The sequence below is a fragment of the Protobothrops mucrosquamatus genome, unplaced genomic scaffold (genome assembly GCF_001527695.2).
Source record: "Protobothrops mucrosquamatus isolate PMUCROS unplaced genomic scaffold, P.Mucros_1.0 scaffold_185, whole genome shotgun sequence".
Lineage (NCBI taxonomy): Eukaryota > Metazoa > Chordata > Lepidosauria > Squamata > Viperidae > Protobothrops > Protobothrops mucrosquamatus.
This window is the reverse complement of record NW_015386261.1, coordinates 806,658-829,999: the sequence shown is the minus strand read 5'-3', so window position 1 is coordinate 829,999 and position 23,342 is coordinate 806,658. Positions and strand designations below refer to the sequence as shown.

The window sequence follows — 23,342 nt, the reverse complement described above, 5'->3', positions numbered from 1 at the left end:
GCCGCTGCAGCGATGAACTCCTGCGCCCGTCAGTTGGCGACCCCCGGACCTGCGCCCGTCAGCTGGGAGGTCTGGAGATGGAGACGGCTGGCGTGAAAGGCGATGGGGAAGCGGTGGCTCGGCGGGCAGGGTCCTGCCTGCGCGCGAATGTCAGGCCCACCCGCCCATCTGTAAAAGAAAAAGTCTTCCGCCCAAGCATAACGCCAGCAGTTCTGTGCCACAGAGGCTTGAGACACGGAGGCGCGGGACGCGGAGCGGCGCGGTGGGAGGCGGCAAGACGGGGGGAGGGGTTACCTGCATCCTGCTAGCCGAACTCTGGAAGCCTGCCTGAATACCCGTATTTTCCGGCGTATAAGACGACTGGGCATATAAGACGACCCCCGACTTTTGACAAGATTTTCAGGGTTTAGAAAGTCGTCTTATACGCCGGAAAATACGGTATGCACTTTCACTGCTGCTGTTCTGCATAGGTATTAATCCCCTTAGCCAAATAATCACAAGAACTGGATATAGATACAAGTTCAAGAGTGGAATACCACCAGCCATCTCCTCTACATGGATGACATCAAGCTGAATGCTAAGAGTAAAAGAGATATTGACTTGCTAATCTACCTGACATCCAGAGAGGACATTAGAATATCATTTGGACTGGATGAGTGTGGCCAGATAATAGTTAAGAGAGGAAAGGTAATTAAGAGTGGAATTACCAGCAGGTTACATAGCAGACATATAGGCCAGCTGCAAGTAGCTTATCTTAAAGTCAGATGGGAACCACAATAAAGCAAGGGAGTCAATAGTACATGTACCACCAAAGGAAAATGCGTTTCTTAAAGAGCAAACTCAGTGGAAGTAAAAATATCCACACAATCAACATGAATGCCCTGCCAGTCATTAGATATTCTGCCAGTACAGTGAGCTGGCCAAAGAAGGACACAGAAACTGTCAATGTGAAGACCTGGGTGCTCCTCACAATGTATGGAAATTTCCACCCACTCTTAACACAAAGAGGCTGTACACCAGTTGGAAAGAGGGTGGGTAGCATCTGGTGAATGTCACTGCCATGGATAAAACCCACAGCTTCCAGGAGTACATCAAGAAAGATGGCACCCAAATATGAACTACTGAGAGAATGTCTGAGGCAGCAGCAGACAAGAGCCTGCATGGAATGTACTATCAACAGATAGCTGAAGTGACAGACATTGCAAAACCCTACCAGTGGCTGGAAAAAACTGGACTAAAAGACAACAGTGAGGCACTGATAATCGAAGCACAAAAACACCAGATGTATACAATCAGAGGTCTACCACACTAGACAGGACCCAAAGTCGAGGCTATTCAGAGAGGCTTCAGAGATGTCCAACACATAGATGCAAGCAGGAACAGCATACATTGAAAGGTATAACTAAGTAGCTGGCATTGCACACAGGAATATTTGCACAGTGCCTGGGTTGAACCCTCCCAAGTGCGGATGGGAGATTGCACAGAAGATCATGGTGATTAAGAAAGCTAAGATCCTGTGGAACTTCCAGATCCAGATGTACAGGCAGGTATGGCCAGTCAAGCAGACATTGTGGTAGTAGACGAGGAACAAAAGACAATGGTGGTGATAGATGTAGACAGTAACATCAGGAAAGAAGAGTGTGAGATTGTGGAGGAGGGCTGGAAGGAGGAACTAGAAAGGATTTGGAAAGTAAAGGTCAAAGTGGCTCGAGTGGTAGTATGAGCACTCAGGGCTGTGACTCACAAACTGGGCAAGTGGCTCTAACACATCACAGGAATAATATCAGAGCTGTCCAAAAAGAGTAGGAACAGTTGACATATTGCATAGGACCTCAAACTTCAGTCTTCTGGTAGAGGACCTACTCTAGCTGACATGATTTGATAGGTAGAAAGATATGGAGACAGGACAGGAGGGAGGGAGGGAGGGAGGGAAGGAAGGAAGGAAGGAAGGAAGGACCTTTTAAATATATTTGAAATTGGTGGCCAGAATAGGTCTTTATAAAATCTGCACAGCTAATCTAAATATATAATGTAAGTCTACATTGTTGTGAATTTTTGGGAGGAAATGCATTTATCCTAATCTTGAAGTTATAAACAGGCCATTGAGCAGAAGTAAGCATTTAAATTCAGTTCCTTGAATTAGAACCCATTTGGTTCAGCTTAAAAAATACTGTATATAGTGATACTAAATTTGAGAAAAGATTCTGGAAAGGATGATGATTATGCAGACAACTAAAATCTGTGTTCCATATAATGTTTCCATATAGTTAGATGTGTTACTACCCTGTTTTTAAGAAATATTTCAGTAGAAAGAATAGATATGTAAGGTAGAGTTGAAAGCAATTGTTTAGTTTCCCCTTTTTGTTTTTATGTCCCATGTGAACAAGGCTGTTTTCAAATATAATTTATTAATACTACTGGTTTTAAAGTATATTCCAACTTTATTATGGGAATACATGACAATTTTGTTACCAAATACATTGCTAGTAAACTGACATGAACTTTTATTTTCTCATGCTATAGATGTTCAAATTACATCTAGCTAAGAAAGATTACTGAAAGGCTTTAATGTGTCACTGTATTTCAGCCCAACTAGAATTGTTATGAGAATAAAAATGGAGGAAGGTGTTCCATGCATTAATAGTGGATTAGAAATATGATACATAAAATGTATTGAAATGTTTTTTATATTTAAATATATATTTATTAAATGATTGTTAACTGATAGCAGTGGGTTGTTTTTTTTTGTTTAATATTAATGACATTATTTTGTTTCTTGTATGAAATATTTATCTGGAAAAATGGGGATTTTGATTAGGACAAGCTGCATACATTTTTAGTTTTCAGGATGTAAGTATATATAATATCTTTTTTTCTTTGCCAGATTTATTTTTTAAAGAAGAAAGGTAATAAATTGAGGAAATTACCTCTTTACTGTAATACAAAGAAAGCAGTTTCTCCTAGCTCATGAATCAAGAGTGAAGGGTGATTACCTTAGTCTGGCTGCACTCCATGTAATTTTAGAGACTAGAATGTTGTTACAAGCAAAGAAACGTGAAAACATAGTAAAGTTCCACTGAACGACTTTTACAGCTTTGAGCTAATGTACACAAACAAAGAAACTCTTGTTTTCTTCCTTTTATTATATTTGTAATGAGAGAAAGGTGAAAATTGGGTAGTATTGAAATAGAGTTGACACTCTATTTCTTTAAATTTCACATAGAAAAAAACATTGAAAATATAATTCTCACATTTAAAAAATATTAAGGAGGCAGTTATATCTACACATTTAAAATGAGTTTGCATTCCTTATCACTAAGGAATTCAAAGACAAACTGTAAATTTGTATGCCTATTATTGCTTTTTGAATATGAACTCTTGAAATTATATAGAAAGAAAAATGAAATTACACAGAAAGCTAACATGAATGGCTTAGTAATGGAGTAAAGCACTTGAAAACTTTTTTTTATTAAAGCATGAATAAAATACATGAAAGTTTTTATGTATGATTTGTCATACATAAATTTTTTTGCTTTAATTTACATTTTCATTGAAAATTAATGAATTTTTTTTATATTAAATGTTATTTAGTTATTGTTTGTATATATGTACCTGCTCATCTCACATACATCACTCTGGGTTGCATACAACATTTTAAAAAACATAAAAACAATACAATTTAAAAGATATAAAAAGCATACCGTATTTAAAAAGTCTTGAATCCATAAGCTAATTTCTGTATATTATCTAAAATAATTCTAAATGCTAAAACAATAATTAATATTAATTTCCTGCAGCAGCTTAAGGCTTAGAAGAGTTACAGTGACATTCAATTTCTGAGATAAATATTCATAATATAGTTCCTTACAGTCATACAGTAAAACATAAATTTCAACTGTATGAAGATAGTTGCAACAAATTAATTAAATGAGGTGTTTTCAGCCCTTTTGTCAATATTGTCCTAAATTATTATTGGTTCTCATTTAACAACCATTAATTCAGTGACTCTTTGCATCTATGATTGGGCCGAATGAATGGTACCTATGACTGGTACCATTTAGACTTATGTTGGTCAAAGTGCTCCTGAGATCATGTAATTATGATCCAGGTGCTTGGCATTCGATTCACAATTACAATATCACAGAGTTCCATAGTCTTATGATTGCCATTTGTGACTTTCTTTGCTGAGTTCCTACAAGCAAAGTCAATGGGAAACCAATAGAGCTCACAAATAGTGACCACATGACGTCTTTGTTTAACAATGGCATGGGATTCATTTAACAATAGAAACAAGAAATGCCAGAATTTGTGTTGCAGAACAGTGCAGTCACATGATGTTGTGCTTTATGATCCTATCACTTAGTGGCAGAAATTCCAATCCCAATTACTTTTGTTGAGTAAGGCCTACATATATTGCATTTGAGCTTCCTAACAACTTTTATTCTTTGAAAACCAATAATTCCAAGGCGCCTGAAGGCAGGACAAGAAGCAAAGGATGGAAACTAATCAAGGAGACAAGCAACCTAGAACTAAGGAGAAACTTCCTGACAGTGAGAACAATTAACTAGTGGAACAACTTGCCTCCAGAGGTGGTGAAGGCTCCAAGAAGAGAGTGGACAGCCATTTGTCTGAAATGGCATAAGGTTTCCTGTCTGAGCAGGGGGTTGGACCAGATGACCTCCAAGGTCCCTTCCAACTTTATTATTATTATTATAAAAATAACACTTAAATGCAATTGTTTATGCTTATATTCAAATAGCATTTAATGAATTATTTTTCTCAACAATTATACTATTTTTTTAGGAAGAGGACCATTTGAACAAAGTTTGAGTAAATATCTATAATTGCCTCAATCATCAAATTAAGTGGAAAAGGATTAGTTGTCCTTAGAATGAAAGTTTTAAAGTGGAGGCTGAATTGTCATCCTGGTAATGTGTTAATATGGAATGCTGTTTTGATTTGATGGCCAAAATTACTTTTTCAAATGACATGAATCTGTGAAATAGAATTGCAGTATTCATATAATTGTGTATATAGTTAAGAAATGAACTGCACAAATTCTGGGATACTCAAAGGAACAGTAACCAACAACATGTTGCAGCACTTTCAATGTTTTCTTAGCTTCCAGTTTGGACTGGATAGATAGCTAGTGGCATAGCAGACAATTCAGCAGCCAAACTGCACACAATGAATTTTTCTCCATCTCATATCTACCTAATGAAGTAGTGATATCTTAATCTTCAGTCACAAAGGACAGAATGATCTATTGGGGGCAGTAAGAACTGTGAAATTTATGTACAAATTGCTTGCTTATGCTAAAAGATTGGCAAGCCAAAGGAAAAGACAAGAGTGAAAAAATAAATTAAAGCTTCCTCCCTGTTCTTTTGGAAACTAGTTCCCTCCTACTGAGAAAGAATGGAAAATTTGATAATATAGCCCAAAGTAAGAGCACGGAATAGCTCCCATTACCAAGCACAACTAGGAAATAGAGCTTAGAAGTTTGGCAGTAGCCATATCTGATTTCAGTCTTTTGTACATCTTGCAGTGAATATTGGATTAAGGGAGTGCCAGGATAATAGAGAAAGTGGAATCTGTGGTATTATATAAATGTCTATAAATGTCAAATGCCTTGTAATTGTATTTTTGGAGATACTAGGTGATGATTGCATGAAGTCTAGGTTGATTGAGTCAATAGTATTTTCATATCAGTTCGATGGGAAATAGTTTTGAATGGATACTGTATTGAATATGCTCTGTAAGATCTGAATTTTGTGGTTCACACCACAATTCCTATAATAAATAAGTAACTGAAATATGCCTAGATACAGAGCGTAAAGGAAAAGATGATAGGGACTATCCTATTGCTGGGACTGTAGGAAAACAAAGCTTGAGAAGTCAGGGAAAGAATAATTTCCTATTTTCTAAATCTTTGATAGGTTACCAGTCCCTTTGGACCATCCATCTAACTGCCCAATAATCTTCCTGTCTTTAGACATGAGAAATTAAAGCATTTTTTCTGATCAGATCATATTTTAGTGAAGTGTGTTTTCACCACAAAGAGTTAATCTCAAAGATTAAATAACATATTAAGTAAACTGTTCTTGTTTCTTATACAACTTCATGATTTCTGAAGCCTTTGGAATATTTCCAACAAACAGAATGTATTATTATAAGATATATAATGGAATGGTGAAAGAAGAAAGGATTTCAATTCTTGTTCAGTTTTACAAAGTGAATCCTGGGTGATAAACAGATCTGATGTTGGCTAAAATGCATTTAGCGTAGGATAACATTATATTTCAAAAGTGAGTGAACACAAAATAATATGATGTTTATGTAATAGTGAACTTGAACCAAGAATAGCAGTAGTTTCTTGATAGAAATTAAGACGGAAGGGGGGAAAAGTTTATAGAGGTATAGCAGGGCAAAGGTGGAGTGAAAGGGAAGAATGAAGTGAATGTTTTAAGTTTCTATTGCTGGACATTTCTGAAGCTTAAATTTGCAGTACTGCCATTTTTAAAGTGTTTATTGAATGGTAAATTACCATCCCTTAGTGATCAATTGGTATGTTTAGAAATGCAGATAATTCTTGATTTACAACCATTCATTTAGTGACCATTTGAAGTTATAATGGCATTAAAAATACTTATGATTGCTTCTCGTTATAGCATCCCTATGATCACATAATCAGAACTCAGGTACTTGACAACCAGTATGATTGACTAGTACCTGAGTGTGTGTATGTATGTGTGTGTGTGTGTGTGTCTGTCTGCCTGTCTATCTGTACACACACATACATATACACATACACACATATAACTTGTTAGATAGTATACACAATTGTAATGTCTTTCAGGAACCCTGATCACCATTTGCCACCTTCCCAGCGAGAAGCTGGGTTTGCTTAATGAACACATGGTTCACTTAATACAGTGTTTCTCAACCTTGACAATTTTAAGGCATGTGGACTTCAACTCCCAGAATTCCACAGCCAGCGTTGCTGGCTGTGGAATTCTGGGAGTTGAAGTCCACATGCCTTAAAATTGTCAAGGTTGAGAAACACTGACTTAATAACTGCAGTGATTCACTTAAAACCATGGCAAAAAAGTTGCAAAATCTGGAATAACTTACTTAACAACTTGTTTAAAAATGGAAATTGTGGAAATTGTGCTCCCAATTGTAGAAGACCACCTGTAGATAAAAAGTTATCAATGGCAATTTGATTTAAATCAAGATTGTTTTTGAGGACTTAAATATCTTAAAGACCCTTTTAACACCTGTTAAAATGTTCTAAACTTAACTGGTTTCATCTGTAGGTCTTGCCCGCAGCAATGAAATCATATCTCATATTTAATGATACCTCAGTTGTGCAACATATTCCTAAATTAAATACAGCATTCAGTATGTTCATTCACTTAGGCATATACAAGTACGTAGGCCGCTCGATTTTTTTTCATTTTTTTACTGAACTTTGCTTATTTTTTATTGATTTTTTATATGATTATTTGATTTTGCAGGGTTATTGGAAGAAATTGTATCCCATATATTAGAAAATAATTAGTTACTTATAATGCACTATTTAAATGTCACTTTTTTAATTATAGCATTTCTACAAGTTTAAACTGGAAAGTTCTTACAATATTCAAGTTTGAAATGACAGCAAACATGCAAGTTAGTTTAAAAAAGGAAGCATTGTAGTTCAGATAAATAACTTCTTACTTGGCATTGTAAATGGAAGAACAATTTTGCATGTATTTGCTTGTTTATGTTTGAAAACATGATAATAGTTTGATAGAGTTCTGTGTTGGGGGTTAAAGATAGTTTGGATTCTTTTAAAATCATATTCTGTATTACATCACAACATAGATATAATATTGTTAAGATGATACAGTAATAAGATTAAAAATGACATTTAATAAGATATAAAGTTTAAAAATGTGTGGAAAAAACTACTGAGAAGGATTCAATTTAATGATAGACCTTCTGAAAGAGATTGTCCTAAGCACAGTTAGCAATCAAAATGCTAAAGTAACTTTAGTTTATCAGTTGTACTTGCACAATATGGTACTGATAGAAATAATGTTAAAATATGATGTAACCATACTCTGTAACAACTCTGTTACAACTATGCAGGCATTTTTACCAGTTGGATAAAAATAATTTGCATCTTTCAAACATTTGAATGCTGATTACTGTATTATTTAATGCTTAAAATTGAAAGCATTTTAAAGCATTCTGTTTATCTATTACAAATATAATCTTAATATTAGGAAGACCTGATAGTAATTGAATGCATTTAAATGCCATTGGAAAAAAATGTAGGTCTTTTGTGTTTAACCTTTGTAGTTGTGGAACATAGTTTAATAACTATTCAATATTAGATCTTTGAGTTTTAATGGCTAAATAGAAAAGTAAAGTAAATGCTGTAATGTAGTTTCTAATCAAATTATATTCATTCAGTTAAGATGAAGTACAATATAATAAATTTCTATTTTTACTTGCATGATTTAAAAATCACAATGTTTTGCCCCAGTGTTGCCTTTTTATAATGAAACCTTCTTTTGAAGTCATCTATTCTTTTATTTCCCAACCCCCATGTCAAGTTGTATTTGACTGCTTTGATACATTGTTCCTTATTTCTTCTCCATTCCAAGGTTCAGCTACTCTGAAGAATGGGTCCTTTTTGTAATAATACCATGCTTGCTGGTGCAATTAGTTAGGGCTCTCGCTAGCAGTAGGAATAAAACCATAGCCTCTTGTGGATTTATATGGGAATCTGTGAGCTTTTTTGATTAAAATAGCTTACACATTTGCAATAGCAAGACATTAACCCCAATACTGATCAGTGAAAGCATTTTGTTTTAACTATGTTTTAAGATTACATACATACATGCTCTCTCTCTAACACACACACACACACACACACACACAGAGAGAGAGAGAGAGAGAGAGAGAGAGAGAGAGAGAGAGAGAGAGAGAGAGAGAGAGAGAGATTTGACTTGATGGCTGACCATTTCCATTCATAAGGAAGTTTGTATAGCAATTGACATATGCTACAAGGACTGGGGACATCTTGGTTCAAGGTCAGTCTCAGTGAAAAAAAACCACTGATTTTTGGCTTATCCTATCTAAATGAAATCATAGTATCTTGGATGGTTAATAAAATAGTTTCTTACACAATTTGAAAGAAAAATTTTGGCTTTAGGAAATAGCAACTCTTGTCTTCCTATCTAGGAAGAAGAGCTAATATATAGCCTTATGCATGACTTACAGGAATGAGAATTGGCACAGAAATTTAAGTGGAATGCTGAATCAGAAGAATATTTAATTTAATGAACGCATTAAGGATCCACTTGTGTGTCTATAAATATTAGAAATTCTGTGTCTTTAACTCTGAATACTTATTTTCTTGCATACAAAAGTAGTTTATTTTTAGTTAGACTATCTGAGATGAAATAATACCTGTAGCATCATTGCTCTTATCTTAATTAGATGAGAACAATTTAAAGAAAGCTCTTTAAAATGTATAAACATGTTTGGCTAAATTACAATTAATGTAAACTATATATAGGAGATTCAGGACTGAGCACTGCTATTATTCATGGAAATACTAAATGTTAAAATATTTCAGAATCTCAATTCGCATGTAACAAATTTCCCCCCTGTAATTTATTGAATAAAACAAATTATTAAGTGCCAAGTTGTTAATTTCCATGACCATTTGGTCTTTTCTAATAATTAACTGAAAGCTGACACATTATGTTAATCTAACATGCAAATGTACAATTTACAGCATAGCTTATAACATATAAGTAATTGGATTTTGGTATATTGTGGAACAGTTTGGCTAGGCAACCATATGTTACAAATAACCTTTTTTGCACAGGAAGCACAGCTAACTATTGGATGCCTTTTTATTTATTTAAGTATCTGTATTTCTTATCTCTTTGTCTCATTCATTGCTTTGAAATTCTAAAATGTGGAATAATTATAAGTAGGATATGTTACCGTTACTGCTGAAATAGAACGACAGTTATTAAGTACTAAATAATAAGAAATTTACTGGAATAGTCGAAAAGCTCCTGCCTGCATAAGAAGATTGTTCCTATTTATCTTATTAACTTGAAATAAGGTATGTTCTGCAAGTGAACAAAATAGCCGTATCCAAGTATATTTACAGATTTTATTAACTATGGAAAAAAGAGTTTGATTTAAAATATACACCCAACTGGGCTGTAATTCTCTAAACATCAGGCCTCATTGATCGTTATTTTTTCTTATAACAGTCATATTCACAACTTGTAATATAAGTTCATATCCATCTGTCTATACAAGGTGATAAAATCTATTTGTGCATATGAAAAACCTAGAGTCTATTGTTTTATTTTTGTTTATTTTTCAAAGCTAATTCAAAGTACCTATAACAACTGAATTGCTAATAAAAACATGTTGTTTCAAATTGAAGCAAACAAACAAGCATCAAACAGTGAATTGCAGTTCTACTAAAGTGTTTCAGATCAAACAAAGCAGAAACCTGGACTAATTCTGAGTGACTCTGGAATTATTTTATAAGGTAGATAGAGCAAAGTTGAACCAATTTGCCCCTCTCTCCTGTCCTTTTCAACATGGCACATTTATTGGCCGACTATTTCTAAATCTCTTCATCACTTTCCATGCTTGTCTTCAGCCAATGAGTCCACCAATTTCAAAATGGCATATCCCATCAGCTTCTCTATCTGTATTTTTTTGTTCCATCCCTTTCTATTATCTCCTTATATGTCAGTGATGACTCAATATAGCATTGGCATATTCTATCTTCCCTGACCAGTCCACTGCCTTACCACTTATCCACTCCCAGTTGCTGTCATTGCTATTAGCACAGTTCACAACTAGTTGACATGTCCCATCTTCCCTACTATTTTCATTTTCCTCAATTGTTAACAATGTCAGATGTTGTCCAGGGACCAAAGCCACTTCTGGCCCTACAATCTATTTTGAATCATATCGGACATGTCTAAATGTCCATTTTTCTCCACATACAGATAAAAATAGCTGAGATGTTTATGTTTCAGTTCAGCCACAAATCATTCAAAATCAGTTGGCGGGTGCCAGCATTGTGCATAAAAATACATCCCTGAACATTAGTATTTGAATAAATAGGGGAGTCTGGTTTTGTGTGTTTGCTTTTAACGGTTTATCTATGTGGTTGCTAAGAGTTGACACCAACTTGATGGCACATAATCAATCTGCTTTTGGAATGATTTAAAAAAAAAACAAGGAAAGGCAGGTCCTGTCTTTAGTCTGTGGCAAATAATGATGCTGTGTCTTTTTCCCCCCTGCCCCCTCCCAATTTCTTTACATTTGATATAATGAACAAAGGCTCATTTTAAATACTTCTTTACTACCCATAGCAGTCTGCACAGCAAATAAAATGTTAGAACAAACATCTGGCTTCATTTGCAGACATAATGTACTAGTTAGCCAGTAGTAATGCTTCATCCTTTCCCAAAAGCTTGCAATGGATTTCCTTCTACTTTTGTGGGTTGTGGCATGCCAGTGGAAAAAATGTTCTTCAAATAAGGTTCACAGTGTTGTTTAAAAGACAAAATGCTGCTTTTAATTAGGAACAATGTATCATATGAAACACTTTGATTTATAGATTAACTCAAAACAGCAGTAGATGACGGTGATGACGAAGACATAAGGATAAGGAAAATATAAGTAATATGTAATATTGCTGTTTTTCTGCTGAAAGGAAAGGAGCCATTTCTTATTATACAAGTATTGCTTTCAGTTATTCATAGCCTTGTTCTTTCTAAAAGTATTGGGTCCCCGGGCCATGCTTTGTAAGGATATTGGTAACTGTCGGTTAATTATCAAGTCGGTCCTCGTTTGATATACAGTTTAAAATAGATAATTTCATAAATCAATAATATAAAAACTAATGTCATTTAAATTATTTTTAGGAACAAAAATACTAATTCAGTAAAATTGAAATCTTAAATTTAAAATTTCAGTTTACCCTACATTTTAATGTGGTAGCCTTATATTAATACTGCTAATAATGGTAGGCGTTTCATGTTCAAAAATTCAGAGCTTTATAAATATTCTTTCTCATTTGGTTAAATTGACTCATCAGAATTGTTAAACTTAGATTTCATCACAGTATTGCTTTATTTATGGAATAATTCTATGGGATATTAGAAATTTCAAAGTAGAGAAATCCAAATTTTAAGAAGTTATATCTAATTTTTAAACTTTTTGCATAACATGCTGATTAATGAACCATATTTATTCTTAATTTAACAAAAAATCTGTCAAATTCCATTCAGTTTCTCATTTTTTTATATATAATGTTCCTCTAGCAGCTTTTGTTGTTTGGTTCATATACTTTAGTAAATATAGTTTGTTTAACAAATATCAACTGGTTTGGCTCAAATATAGTACATAAACTATAATCCATGCTATATAAACTATTTTCTATTTGTGTGGATTAATTAAATCAGTAAACTATTACCACCCTAGAGTCTGGTGACACAACTGTTGAAGTTAATTGTTTGAAATTCTGTAATTTTGTGTCATCTCTGTTAAAAATTTAAAGAGTTTTTTCCTAAAATCACCCAAGAAACTCCAGAACAAATATGCATCCCAGCTTTATAATAAACATGAGATTTAGCCTTATCATCTGTTGAGCTCAGCTGTTCTTTCAGAGTCTAATTTCTTCTTTATATTTTAAGAGCTCATTCTCTAATAGCATCTATAGAGGAAGCTATAAGCAAACTGAAATGAACAATAGCTAGATTTACAATATGTTGGTAAGAGATGTTATCTGCCAAATGGCAACACAATATTTTAAATGTGTTCTGTTTAAGTTACATACTAAGTTTTAGTGTGTTTTATAAAGTAGCCATAATCCCTCCCCTGCCAAATTTGACTAATAAAGTGGTGTCTTGACACCATCTGTCTATGCAATGCAACCACTCCTGTGACCTCTGTTCATTTTTTAGCAAAATGCTCCCCCCAGCTATCCCCCAATTGTTGTTGTTCCTCTGTACACAATATTTTATACAGATGGTAACTGTGCGTGCAAAAAGGGGAAAAATTCAGATAATTAAATGTGCACTGCAGATTTTCTGTATAATGTGATATGTTGACAATGTTGAATTGGCAGTAAGAAAACCCTGAGGAAATCTGGACAGAAAATGAAATGGTGGTAGCTCATTTTACAGTTAATACCCTTTAACTATTTTGTTCTTCTAGAAAACTGTGATGTGAGAATGTAAATTCTTTCAGTGGGGGGATGCATTGAGGTCAAATCTTGCTTAGTTTTATGAATACTTATTTAAGCAGAGCAGTATTTCTGCATTACTTAGTCTTCAGTGCAATACAGAAGTAACTGAGAACATCTGAATGATGGTTATTGTTAGAATTCATAGTCTTGAGATTATACATCACTATACATATTTTTATTTATATAGGTTGTCACTAAACTCTGTTTATTTTATTATGTGCTAGGTCAGACATGTCAAACACAAGGCCCGGGGGCTGGATGCGGCCCGCGAAGTGGTTTCATGTGGCCCGCGAAGCCATCCTGGAAACAGTGAGGGAACAGCCCCTGCTGCCTTGGCCCTGGCCCAGGCTGGCCGGGAGCCAAGGTACAATTTTGTAGTGGCCATCTATGCTGAAATGCATTCAGTCTTAGCTCCACAAGGCCGTCCAGAAACAGAGAGGAAACAGCCCCTGCCGCGTTGGCCCTGCCCCCTGGGTGCATGCTGGGGAGGTGTCACCCTTTGTGAGGAATGAAGAAATGCACCATGCCTTGGCACTTGCCCCGGTCCCAGCCCCTTCTGCCAGAGACCCTCAGATCTGTCCCACTCCTGCCCAGGCCCTCACAGGCACCCTTGACGCAAACAATGTAGAACTGACCATGCCCACCCAATAGGCCACACCCACTCCATCCACACCCATCCAGTAGGCCGCATCCACCCTGGCCACACACCCCCCCAAGGGCAACCGCAATGCTGATGCGGCCCTCAATGAAATTGAGTTTGACACCCCTGTGCTAGGTGCTAAAAGAATTCTGGTGAACTAAAGGAGGATAGAGTGAAAAGGAAAATATGTTTCATTTCTTAAGTAAGATAGAACATATATCAGAAATAAATATTAAGCAACCACAAATAACTACAGATCATTGATTGTTATAACAAGCATATTAAAACAATTGTACCTATTTATATAGAATTTCATAGATATAAAACAGGTAGTTTTCAACTTGCGACCACATTTAAGCCCAAAATTTAAGTGAGAAATTTGTCAAGTGAGTTTTTCCCCATTTTACGACTTTTCTTATCACATTTGTTAAATGAACCACTGCAGTTGTTAAATTAGTAACATGGTTGTTAAGTAAATCTGGCTTGGAAAGTTTGCGAAAGGACACTGCAGCCGTCATAAATATGAACCAGTTTTCAAGCACCTGAATGTAAATCACATGATCATGAGGATGCTGCAATGGTCAGAAGTGTAAAAAATGGTCACAAGTCACTTTTTTCAATGCCTTTGTAACTTTAAATGGTCACTAAACAAACTGTTGTAAGCCGAGAACTACCTGTATGTATGTATGAAATGTACATACTTAGCTATGAAACTCAGCTGGGTGTCTCAACCTAACTCACCTCACAGGATTGCTGTTGTGGGCAAAATAGGAGGAGGAAGGAAGTGTGTTGGATATGTTCACTTTCTTGAGTTATTTGTAAAAAAATAATAAAAGTGAGATATAAATAAATAAAATAAATATCAGAAATTAAAATATATGAGAATGATCTTGTCTAAAAATGGTTTCAAGACTTCTCCCCACTCCATCTCTCACCCAAAAGGCATTTACATGTTTAGATCAGTTTGTTGTGCATATAGGGTAGCATATGTACCATCATACCTGAAAATGGTCATCATGGTCCTCCATCTATGACAATTTGGTACTTTTTTTTTTGAGAAACGTCATAACAGATTAGTTATGCTGCTACTTTTACAGTATTAGATGATGAAAGAAATAGAAAAATTCAAAATAGATATTGGATTAAACAAATGTTATTAGGAAAACTTATTCAAGATTTTAAAATAAGTTCAATTATCTATCTAGCATGAAGGCAAACTATAATCATAGTGCACGTTTTACACTTGCTGACATAGCTTTCTGTTCCTACTCATGACATCAACAGTTTCCCACACAAGTCCCTATAATTAATAATCAAGAAAGAACAAGGTTTTGAGACTCATGCTGCAATCTTATACATAATTTTGTAGCAGTACATCCCATAGAATTCAGCAGATATATATTCCTTCCTCCCTCCCTGCCTCCCTCCTTCCTTGGGATCAGGAAGAATTCTTTTTCAAGTACACTGATTTACATATTCCTTTTTACTCATGGTTTCAGGCAGGACACTCAACTGAGATGGACTTGCCTCTTGTATAGAATGCATCTACGTGGTTTTGAAGCATCAGGCATTCCTGCCACATCTATTATCTCTTTTATTCTTTTGAGCAATTCCTCTTTTTCTGTTTTGGATTGTGAATTAGAGTGATATTTCCCCTCATACTAGTTTCAAGGGTCTTTTGGGCCTCATATCTGGCTCTTCTCCCAGGCTATGGGAGATGATCAGAGCCCTTGCTGTGTGAACAGTAGTTTATGTGTTGATTAGAATTGCCATCTGTTTGCTGTTTATGGGGATTGTTATTTTTATATTTCAACCTAAATTGATTGATTGGATGAATAAAAATAAATAGCTGTCTATTTACATCTAAATATTAATGGCTGCATACCATATTAGGTTTAATATGGGTAAAATGAAAATCTTGATGTATCCCAACTGCTTTCCCCTTCTTAACACTTTTTCCAGTATTGTTCAGTAGCTTTTTTTCTCACATGTCAGGGACTTAAAGGAGATTTACAGTTTCAGGATGGGGAGATCTGACTTGCACTTAAAACTGACAATATGAACTGTCAACCAGTGTAACAGATTAATCTATAGAAAAGATAATAGAACATAGGAGAAAATAATAATATAATAATATTAAGAGTATAACAGGTAATCCTCACATCATCGGTGAGTCCCTTGCCAAATGACATCATGTACCCAACTTACAATTTCAGTTCCAGCTATAGTCATTAAGTGAATCACCCATGGTTGTTAAGTGTGACATAATGTAACTGTGACTTCGACTTCTTGCTGGCTTCCCCATTGACTTTGCTTATTGCTAGTCACAATGGCAATAAGCTGGTTTCCAATCATGATCATGTAACTGTGAGGATGCAGCAATGATTGCATATTCAATGACAGGTTGGAAAGTGAGGATTTACTAGTATGTCCCTAATTTTATTAGGAATCCTGCTATAAACCATGTTTTTGATTAAATAAATTACTGCTTATGAGAAAATAACACTTTTTTCCAAACAGAGTTACAGGTAGTCCCCGAAGTATGAGCCTAATAAAGCCTGCACATTAGGCTCATAATTGTCAAATGAATCAGACTCAATATTACAACATTTTAAAATCAAACTCATTAATTGAATCAAATGGGTCGTTAAATGAACGAAGATTTGACTTATTATTTCCTCCGATGGCTGCCTGAAGTGCTGCAGGCTGTTTCCGGCTGCCAATCAGCTGTTTCAGGTTTCAGGAACTACAGTATTGTAAATTGCCTCCCAAGCAGGCAGCAGCCTTTTTTTTAAAAAACAAAACAAAAACCATTTGTTGCTAGGCAGCTCAGGCTTCATCAGAGGGGGGTGGAAACTCTCCGATTGATATGTTGGATCTAAATCGGTATGTTTGTTAACTGCTCCTTTGGTGGAAAATCAGGTCTCAATAACTTTACACCCATATAACTTTGAAACTTTGAACTGGCAGTCCAACAAATCAATATGTAAGAAACCAGACCTTTTGAGTGCCAATCCACAAGAGAATTAATCAGCTGCTCGGAATTCAATATAGCTCCAAATAACTGACCACACTGGCACACAAGATGCTTATGAGCTAAAGAGAAATAGGACAAGAAAATCCTGCTGATGATGTTACCTAGTTTGGTAACGAAACATTCAGGAATTATATTAAAACAAGTTTGAAGAACAAACCACAGCCAAAATAATATATCTCTCAGTAAGTAAGTGGCTGCTATTACACTAATTTTCTGCTTGTAGGCTGTCATATTATTTTCGTTGGTACTGAGGAAGAGGATGTTGGGCTAGGCAGACTTTTAGTGCATTCCCAAATATCTTTTCCTATTTTAAAAGAAATGAAATAATGAAGAATTAAGTTAAAATAAATGTAATAAAATAAATAAAATAAATATTGTTTCAGTTAAATGTTATGGAGAAGTAATAGGTAAATGAAAGATTATCTCTATGCAGTTTACATTCCCATTTCCTCAGTGACAATGAAAGTTTAAAGGTATTTTGGTTAGACTGTTCACTTAGATTACAGACTCCATTAGGGAATAATCATGTTGATTTACCTGTAAAAGGGTCACACCTTTTATTCTTTAGTGCCTCATTAACCTGGAGTTTTCTAATGCTTCTTGAATGTTGGGAATGTTAACTTTAAAGTTTCACTATGACTGAGGTTGGCCACATTCCTTTAGGGATTTGTTACTAATCCTTTAAAAGGCTGTTTGAAATATTTTGTTTTCTAAAAGTATAAATGTGTCTGCAAAATTGCTCCTAAAATTTTGCTTTTCTGCTTTCTGTCACAGGAGCTAATAACTCACATAACCCAGAGCTCTGTAAACCACTGTATGGTTGTAACTATTATGTAGTAGAAAACCATGCACAAAACCCCACCTTCACTGCATGTTTGAATAGAAATCAAACACAAAAATTCAGCAGTGTCTACATGATAGGTTTTTGAAGAAGCTTCTGGAAAGGAATTAATAAATTGTACTTTTATCCTTTTTACTTCATGGAAAAATCCTTTAATTCATACCAGACTTTGTTTCTTTTATGTTATAGTCCTCACTTCAGTTGCTTATGTGTATTTATAGTACTTACAAACTTGCAGTATTTCTGTCAACATAAACTTGCATATATCTATTCAGGATCAAGTCTGAAATAAATTTTCTTTTCAGATTGACATGTATACAACTGTATGCTACTGTACAAAATACAACATTGCAATTATTTTGTTATACTAGACTTACAATCTTTCATTTAATGACTATTTGAAGTTAAACAGCACTGAAAAAAGTGACTTATGACCTTTTTCACACGTACAATTTTGCAGCATTCCCATGGTCATGTGATCAGAATTTGGGTGCTTGGCAGCTGGTATATATTTATGACAGCTGCACTGTCCCAGGGTCATGAGTCACCATTTATAACCTTCCCAGCCAGCTTTTAACAAGCAGAGTCAATGGGGGGAACCAAATTTGCTTAATAACTGCATGATTCACTTAACAACTGCAGTGATTCACTTAAGAATCCTGGCAAAAAAGGGTGTAAAATAAGGCAAAACTCACTTAACAACTGCAACTTTGCTGTAGAAAAGGAGAAATTGTACAACAAAATTAAGAAAAAAAGCGAAGCTCTAAATCACGGGTTTCAAACTCAATCACGTCACGTATTGTGATATATCATGATGGTTTTTTGCCTTTGCAGAGCTGGGGTGGGCATGGCCTGCATGTGAGGCATCCGGCCTGGGGGCCACCAGTTTGACACCCCTGCTCTAGATCAAAGTCTTCCTCCACATAAATCCAGTGTTAATCAGTATGGACCAATTCTGTCATTAATACTTACTTTTGTTGACAAAAGACCAAATTACCAAATTACTGGAGCATAATAGTTATCATAAAAATGGTAAAGAAACCCAAGAATAGTATAATTAGTAAATTATGCTAGTAATACACACACACACATACACACCACAACAGTAAATTCAGGGACTTGTGTGTATATTCTTGGCCTTGGCGATCAGGTTAGTGGGTTAATGGGGATTTGGAGGGCTTGACTGCTGTAGTATCTTACTGTAGAGAAATTGGGTATCACCATTTTGTTTGTCCATGGTGAGCAACATTATCTCAAATGATTTCAATTAGCTTCAGGGTTCGGTTTCCTAATTAGAGTAGCTATTCAGGCTCAATGCACTATTTCCTTATAGTAACAGCAGCTTTGGAAGATAGTTGTAATATGGCACATTAAAAGGCTTAAATATTTGCTAGTAAGCAGCATCAAAATATTTATCTGCTTGCTACTAAGCCAGGAACATGTAGATGTATGGGTCAGCAAAGTAACCTTTCCGCTTTCCTTTTTCCTTTGATTTGCATATTCAGATCTGATCAGGTTAATCAGGTGAATAAAGAAACTGGTCCCTAGCTACAGACTTCATTAACTTATGAAGTTAAGTTAATGAGATCTTGTTTCAGCTGACATACAGAAAGGGTGATACAACTGTGGATAAAATTAAGCTGATTTTTTAAAATATGTAATTAGGAACATTCATATTAAGACATTTTAGTGTTTTGTCTGACAAGTGTATCTACAGCAGGCAAACTCGCGATGTCATGTGATGTCGTGCAACGTATCGGGCCGGTTTTGCCATTGCCGGCAATGGGGTGAGCGTGGCTTCCACGTGACGCATCTGACCCGCGGGCCGGCAGTTTGAGACTCCTGATCTACAGTTTTAGAAGTAATACACTGCTAGAGACCAGGATAGGCATCTGATATCATTTGGATGTCTTAGACTTCCCTTTCAATGAGGTTCTGTTTGCTGTGCATGAATTATGCTACCGTATTTCCCCAAAAGTAAGACCTACCCTAAAAATAAACTCTAGCTTGATTTTTGGGGGGTGGGTCTTATATAAGCCCTACCCCAAAAATAAGCCCTAGTTTTAGGGTGTGGCACACACTTAAAATCAAGCTAGGGTGGGGATAGGGGGACTGGAGCTGCCCCTCGTGCTCCGCACCCACTTACCTTGCAGCCAGGTCTCTCGTCGCCAGCCCACTTTTGCGGCATTCCCAAGCCTGCATTTCACAGTCAAAGGCCTTTCCGGAAGGTCACTGCAATGAAGAACCAAACTATGGATTCAATACATAGCTCGGTTCTCAGCTGCAGTGGCCTTCCAGAAAAGCCTTTGACTGCAAAATGCAGGCCGGAGCTCCATTCTCAGCTGCAGAATGAAGCTGCTTCTTCGGCCACAGAAGACATGGGCCAGCTGGGGCGGGGCTGTCATGCTGGAGGTGGGTGGAAAAGACACCCCGCCCGAAAATAAGACCTGGTGCCTCTTGAAGGCAAAAAAAATATATAAGACCGGGTCTTATTTTTGGAGAAACACAGTAAGCCATAATACAGTCTGGTTTGATTTAGTATATTTATAATCTATTTTGCCTTGCAAAGCACAATTCATGTGTTAGTGTGGTATTGTAATACACCAAATAATGTTTCTTGAAAAGATCATGTGCTAGTGTAATGTGTGAACACCATCACATTCATATTGATGACAAGATTATTTCAGGCTGTGTGTAGAGCATCTCATTGCCTACCACTATAATTTATTGCTTATCTGAAATTAAATTTACAGTTTGTATTTAATTGCACTGTTGTTAATCTATACAGATTGAAACCAGAATCTCAGATTGACAGCTTTCTCTTAAAACTGCTTGACAAACAGTATGACTAAGATTGTAACATTTCCCCCTTAAATTGTATTAGTAAAGTATAACAAACAGTCAAGAGATAGAGAGAGAGAGAGTACAGTAAGAAACTACACACATTGCAATGATTAAAATAAGCTAAACATAATGGGAAATAATAAACAGGAAAGGAAGAAAAATCCTTAAGCTTTTGTTTCATACTCTCAATTTGAGAGAATAGAAATGTATGAATTCCAATTGATAAGGATCACTTAAGTAAATTTATTTTGCCATTTACATAAAATACTTCACAATAGAGCTAAGACTGCAACGTGACTCACAGCTGACAGTAAGATTGACAATACATCACCCTTAACATATTGAAGGTATTGCCTTGATTCTGAACTTTATCGATGTTTCATTGAGGCCTCAAACCCTCCAATGCAGTGGGATTGGGGAGAAAGGGTTATCTGTGAACCATCTTATGACCTGCTTTGTCCCTCAGATTCTGAATATTCAGTTGAGTCCCTGTGTATTAAACAGTTGCCAATTATCGTTAACTATTAACTATTTAAGGTCATTAAGAATAATTATAAATTATAAATTATAATTGTGGTTTATTTTTTTAAGCCAATCTTCAACATTTTAATACTAGTAGAAATTAAAAATGTAATTTGCATTTTTAGGTTCACGTCTTCGTCAAGATGATTTCCCACCTCGAATTATCGAACATCCTTCGGATTTAATTGTTTCTAAAGGAGAACCAGCAACACTGAACTGCAAGGCTGAAGGCAGACCAGTTCCAACGATTGAATGGTACAAAGGAGGAGAAAGGGTTGAAACTGATAAAGATGATCCTCGTTCTCATCGGATGTTGCTACCGACTGGATCTTTATTTTTCTTACGTATAGTTCATGGCCGCAAAAGTAGGCCTGATGAAGGAGTTTATGTCTGTGTAGCCAGGAATTACCTTGGTGAAGCTGTGAGTCACAATGCATCACTGGAAGTAGCAAGTAAGTCTTTTGTTTCCTTTTTTGTTTAGCAACTATTTAAATAGAAGACAGTAGAACTATTGTTTTGATGTAATAGATAGACTTAGAAATAGTTATATGCACTGTATATAATCATTTCCTTTGCATAAAAGCAGATGATATCTCTAATCAAGTGAATGGATAATAATCAGTAAAATCAAAGTGTCCTGATTTGCAAGTATAATTTATGAAGCTACTATATATGCATTTAGAACAGTGGTGGGATTCAACCAGTTTGGCAGAATCGGTAGCTAATTTTTTCTTGCCCAGACCCAGAATGGACTCCCGGAAGCGGCCTCCACACAGAGAACCAGTTGTTTGCATATTTGAATTCCACCATTGATTTAGAAAAAAAGTTTTTGAACATTACCACCTTGCCATTATAACAAACAATGGTGTGTTATATGGATATAATAATAAAACAATTTTGAAATATTTTTACTAAGTCCAGAATTTTGCCAAACTAATACACACGGGGAAAAGCTTAACGTCTACTGAACAAGGTAAAAGCAATGTAAAAGCAATTATTTTGTCATTCATTCTAGTAAAATTGCATTGATAATATATTTAAATAATGGTGTATTTATTCAATAATTACATGTTTAAGGTTTATTCTAAGTTCTCTAGTTCATTTACACATGCAGTAGCATCATGCAAATGCTGTTGTGTTCGATGTGCATTATTATTTGGCAAACATAATCTGTGTGACTACTACATTCTGTAAAAAATATGTACACTGATATCTAGATTACTCACACAGTATCTTTGCATTTTTCTCTGTTAATTGGAATAATTAAGTGTACATTGTGATTTGTGCAGACAAGATATATAGCAATAACACTTAGATTTATGTACCACTCATGGTGCTTTACAGCACTTTCTGAACAGGTCACAAATTCAGCACATTGCTTACAAAAGTCTGGGTCCTCATTTTACCAACCTTGGAAGGATGGAAAGCTGAGTCAACCTTGAACTGATTAGGATTGAAATCCTGGCTATTAGAATACACTACTGCATTCTAACCACTGTGCCAACACAGCACATATTTCTTTTTATATTTGTGAAGCTCTATGATTGGTACCTGCAGTTTTTAAATAATATACCTTGAATTCTGCATATTGTTATAAACCTTAGAGTTTGATTATAAGATTAAAGTTTGATAACATTTCTTTCTCTTAAGTGAGTACAACTTCATACCATTTTTCTCTGTTACTGGACTCTAAACAGCAGTTTTGAATTGTGTGGTAGCTATAACTCTATATAGCTGTTACTTGATTTTATTTTTCCTAAATACATGCATGTCATAGTAATCCATGCATTAATTATATAATGATTTATCATACTAGTTCTGTGCTACTGTGGAATGTTTGCTGGAGATCATTTATTTATTTATTTATTGCTACAAATAATCTGTTCCAAAAATGTGGAGAAACACACAATAACTTTAAACAAAATTCATGGCTACATTGAAATTAAAAACTACTATTTATTTTATTTATTTATTTATTTTTTATAACTTATATGCCGCCCTTCTCCCCACGGGACTCAGGGCGGCTCACAGCATGTTAAAACAACACAACACATTTCCCCTATAAAAGCCAATTAAAAACCAAATATTTATAGCTGTGTCTTATTAAAATCATTAAAATTGTCCCTATTTAAAATTCACCCTAGGTCAGTCCCGCTTGCTGAAAAAG

The 23,342-nt window shown here is 35.4% G+C and overlaps 1 protein-coding gene across 1 annotated transcript in view; it reads left to right on the top strand.

The window, feature by feature from the left end:
* Positions 1 to 1,549: 1,549 nt before the first annotated feature.
* ROBO1 (roundabout guidance receptor 1) overlaps positions 1,550 to 23,342 on the top strand; it is a 196,521-nt gene continuing 174,728 nt past the window's right edge. Inside the window, exons 1-2 of the mRNA XM_015824119.1 lie at positions 1,550 to 1,640; positions 21,301 to 21,627. Coding sequence (XP_015679605.1) covers positions 1,550 to 1,640; positions 21,301 to 21,627 — 418 coding nt within the window. The remainder of the gene's footprint in view (positions 1,641 to 21,300; positions 21,628 to 23,342) is intronic.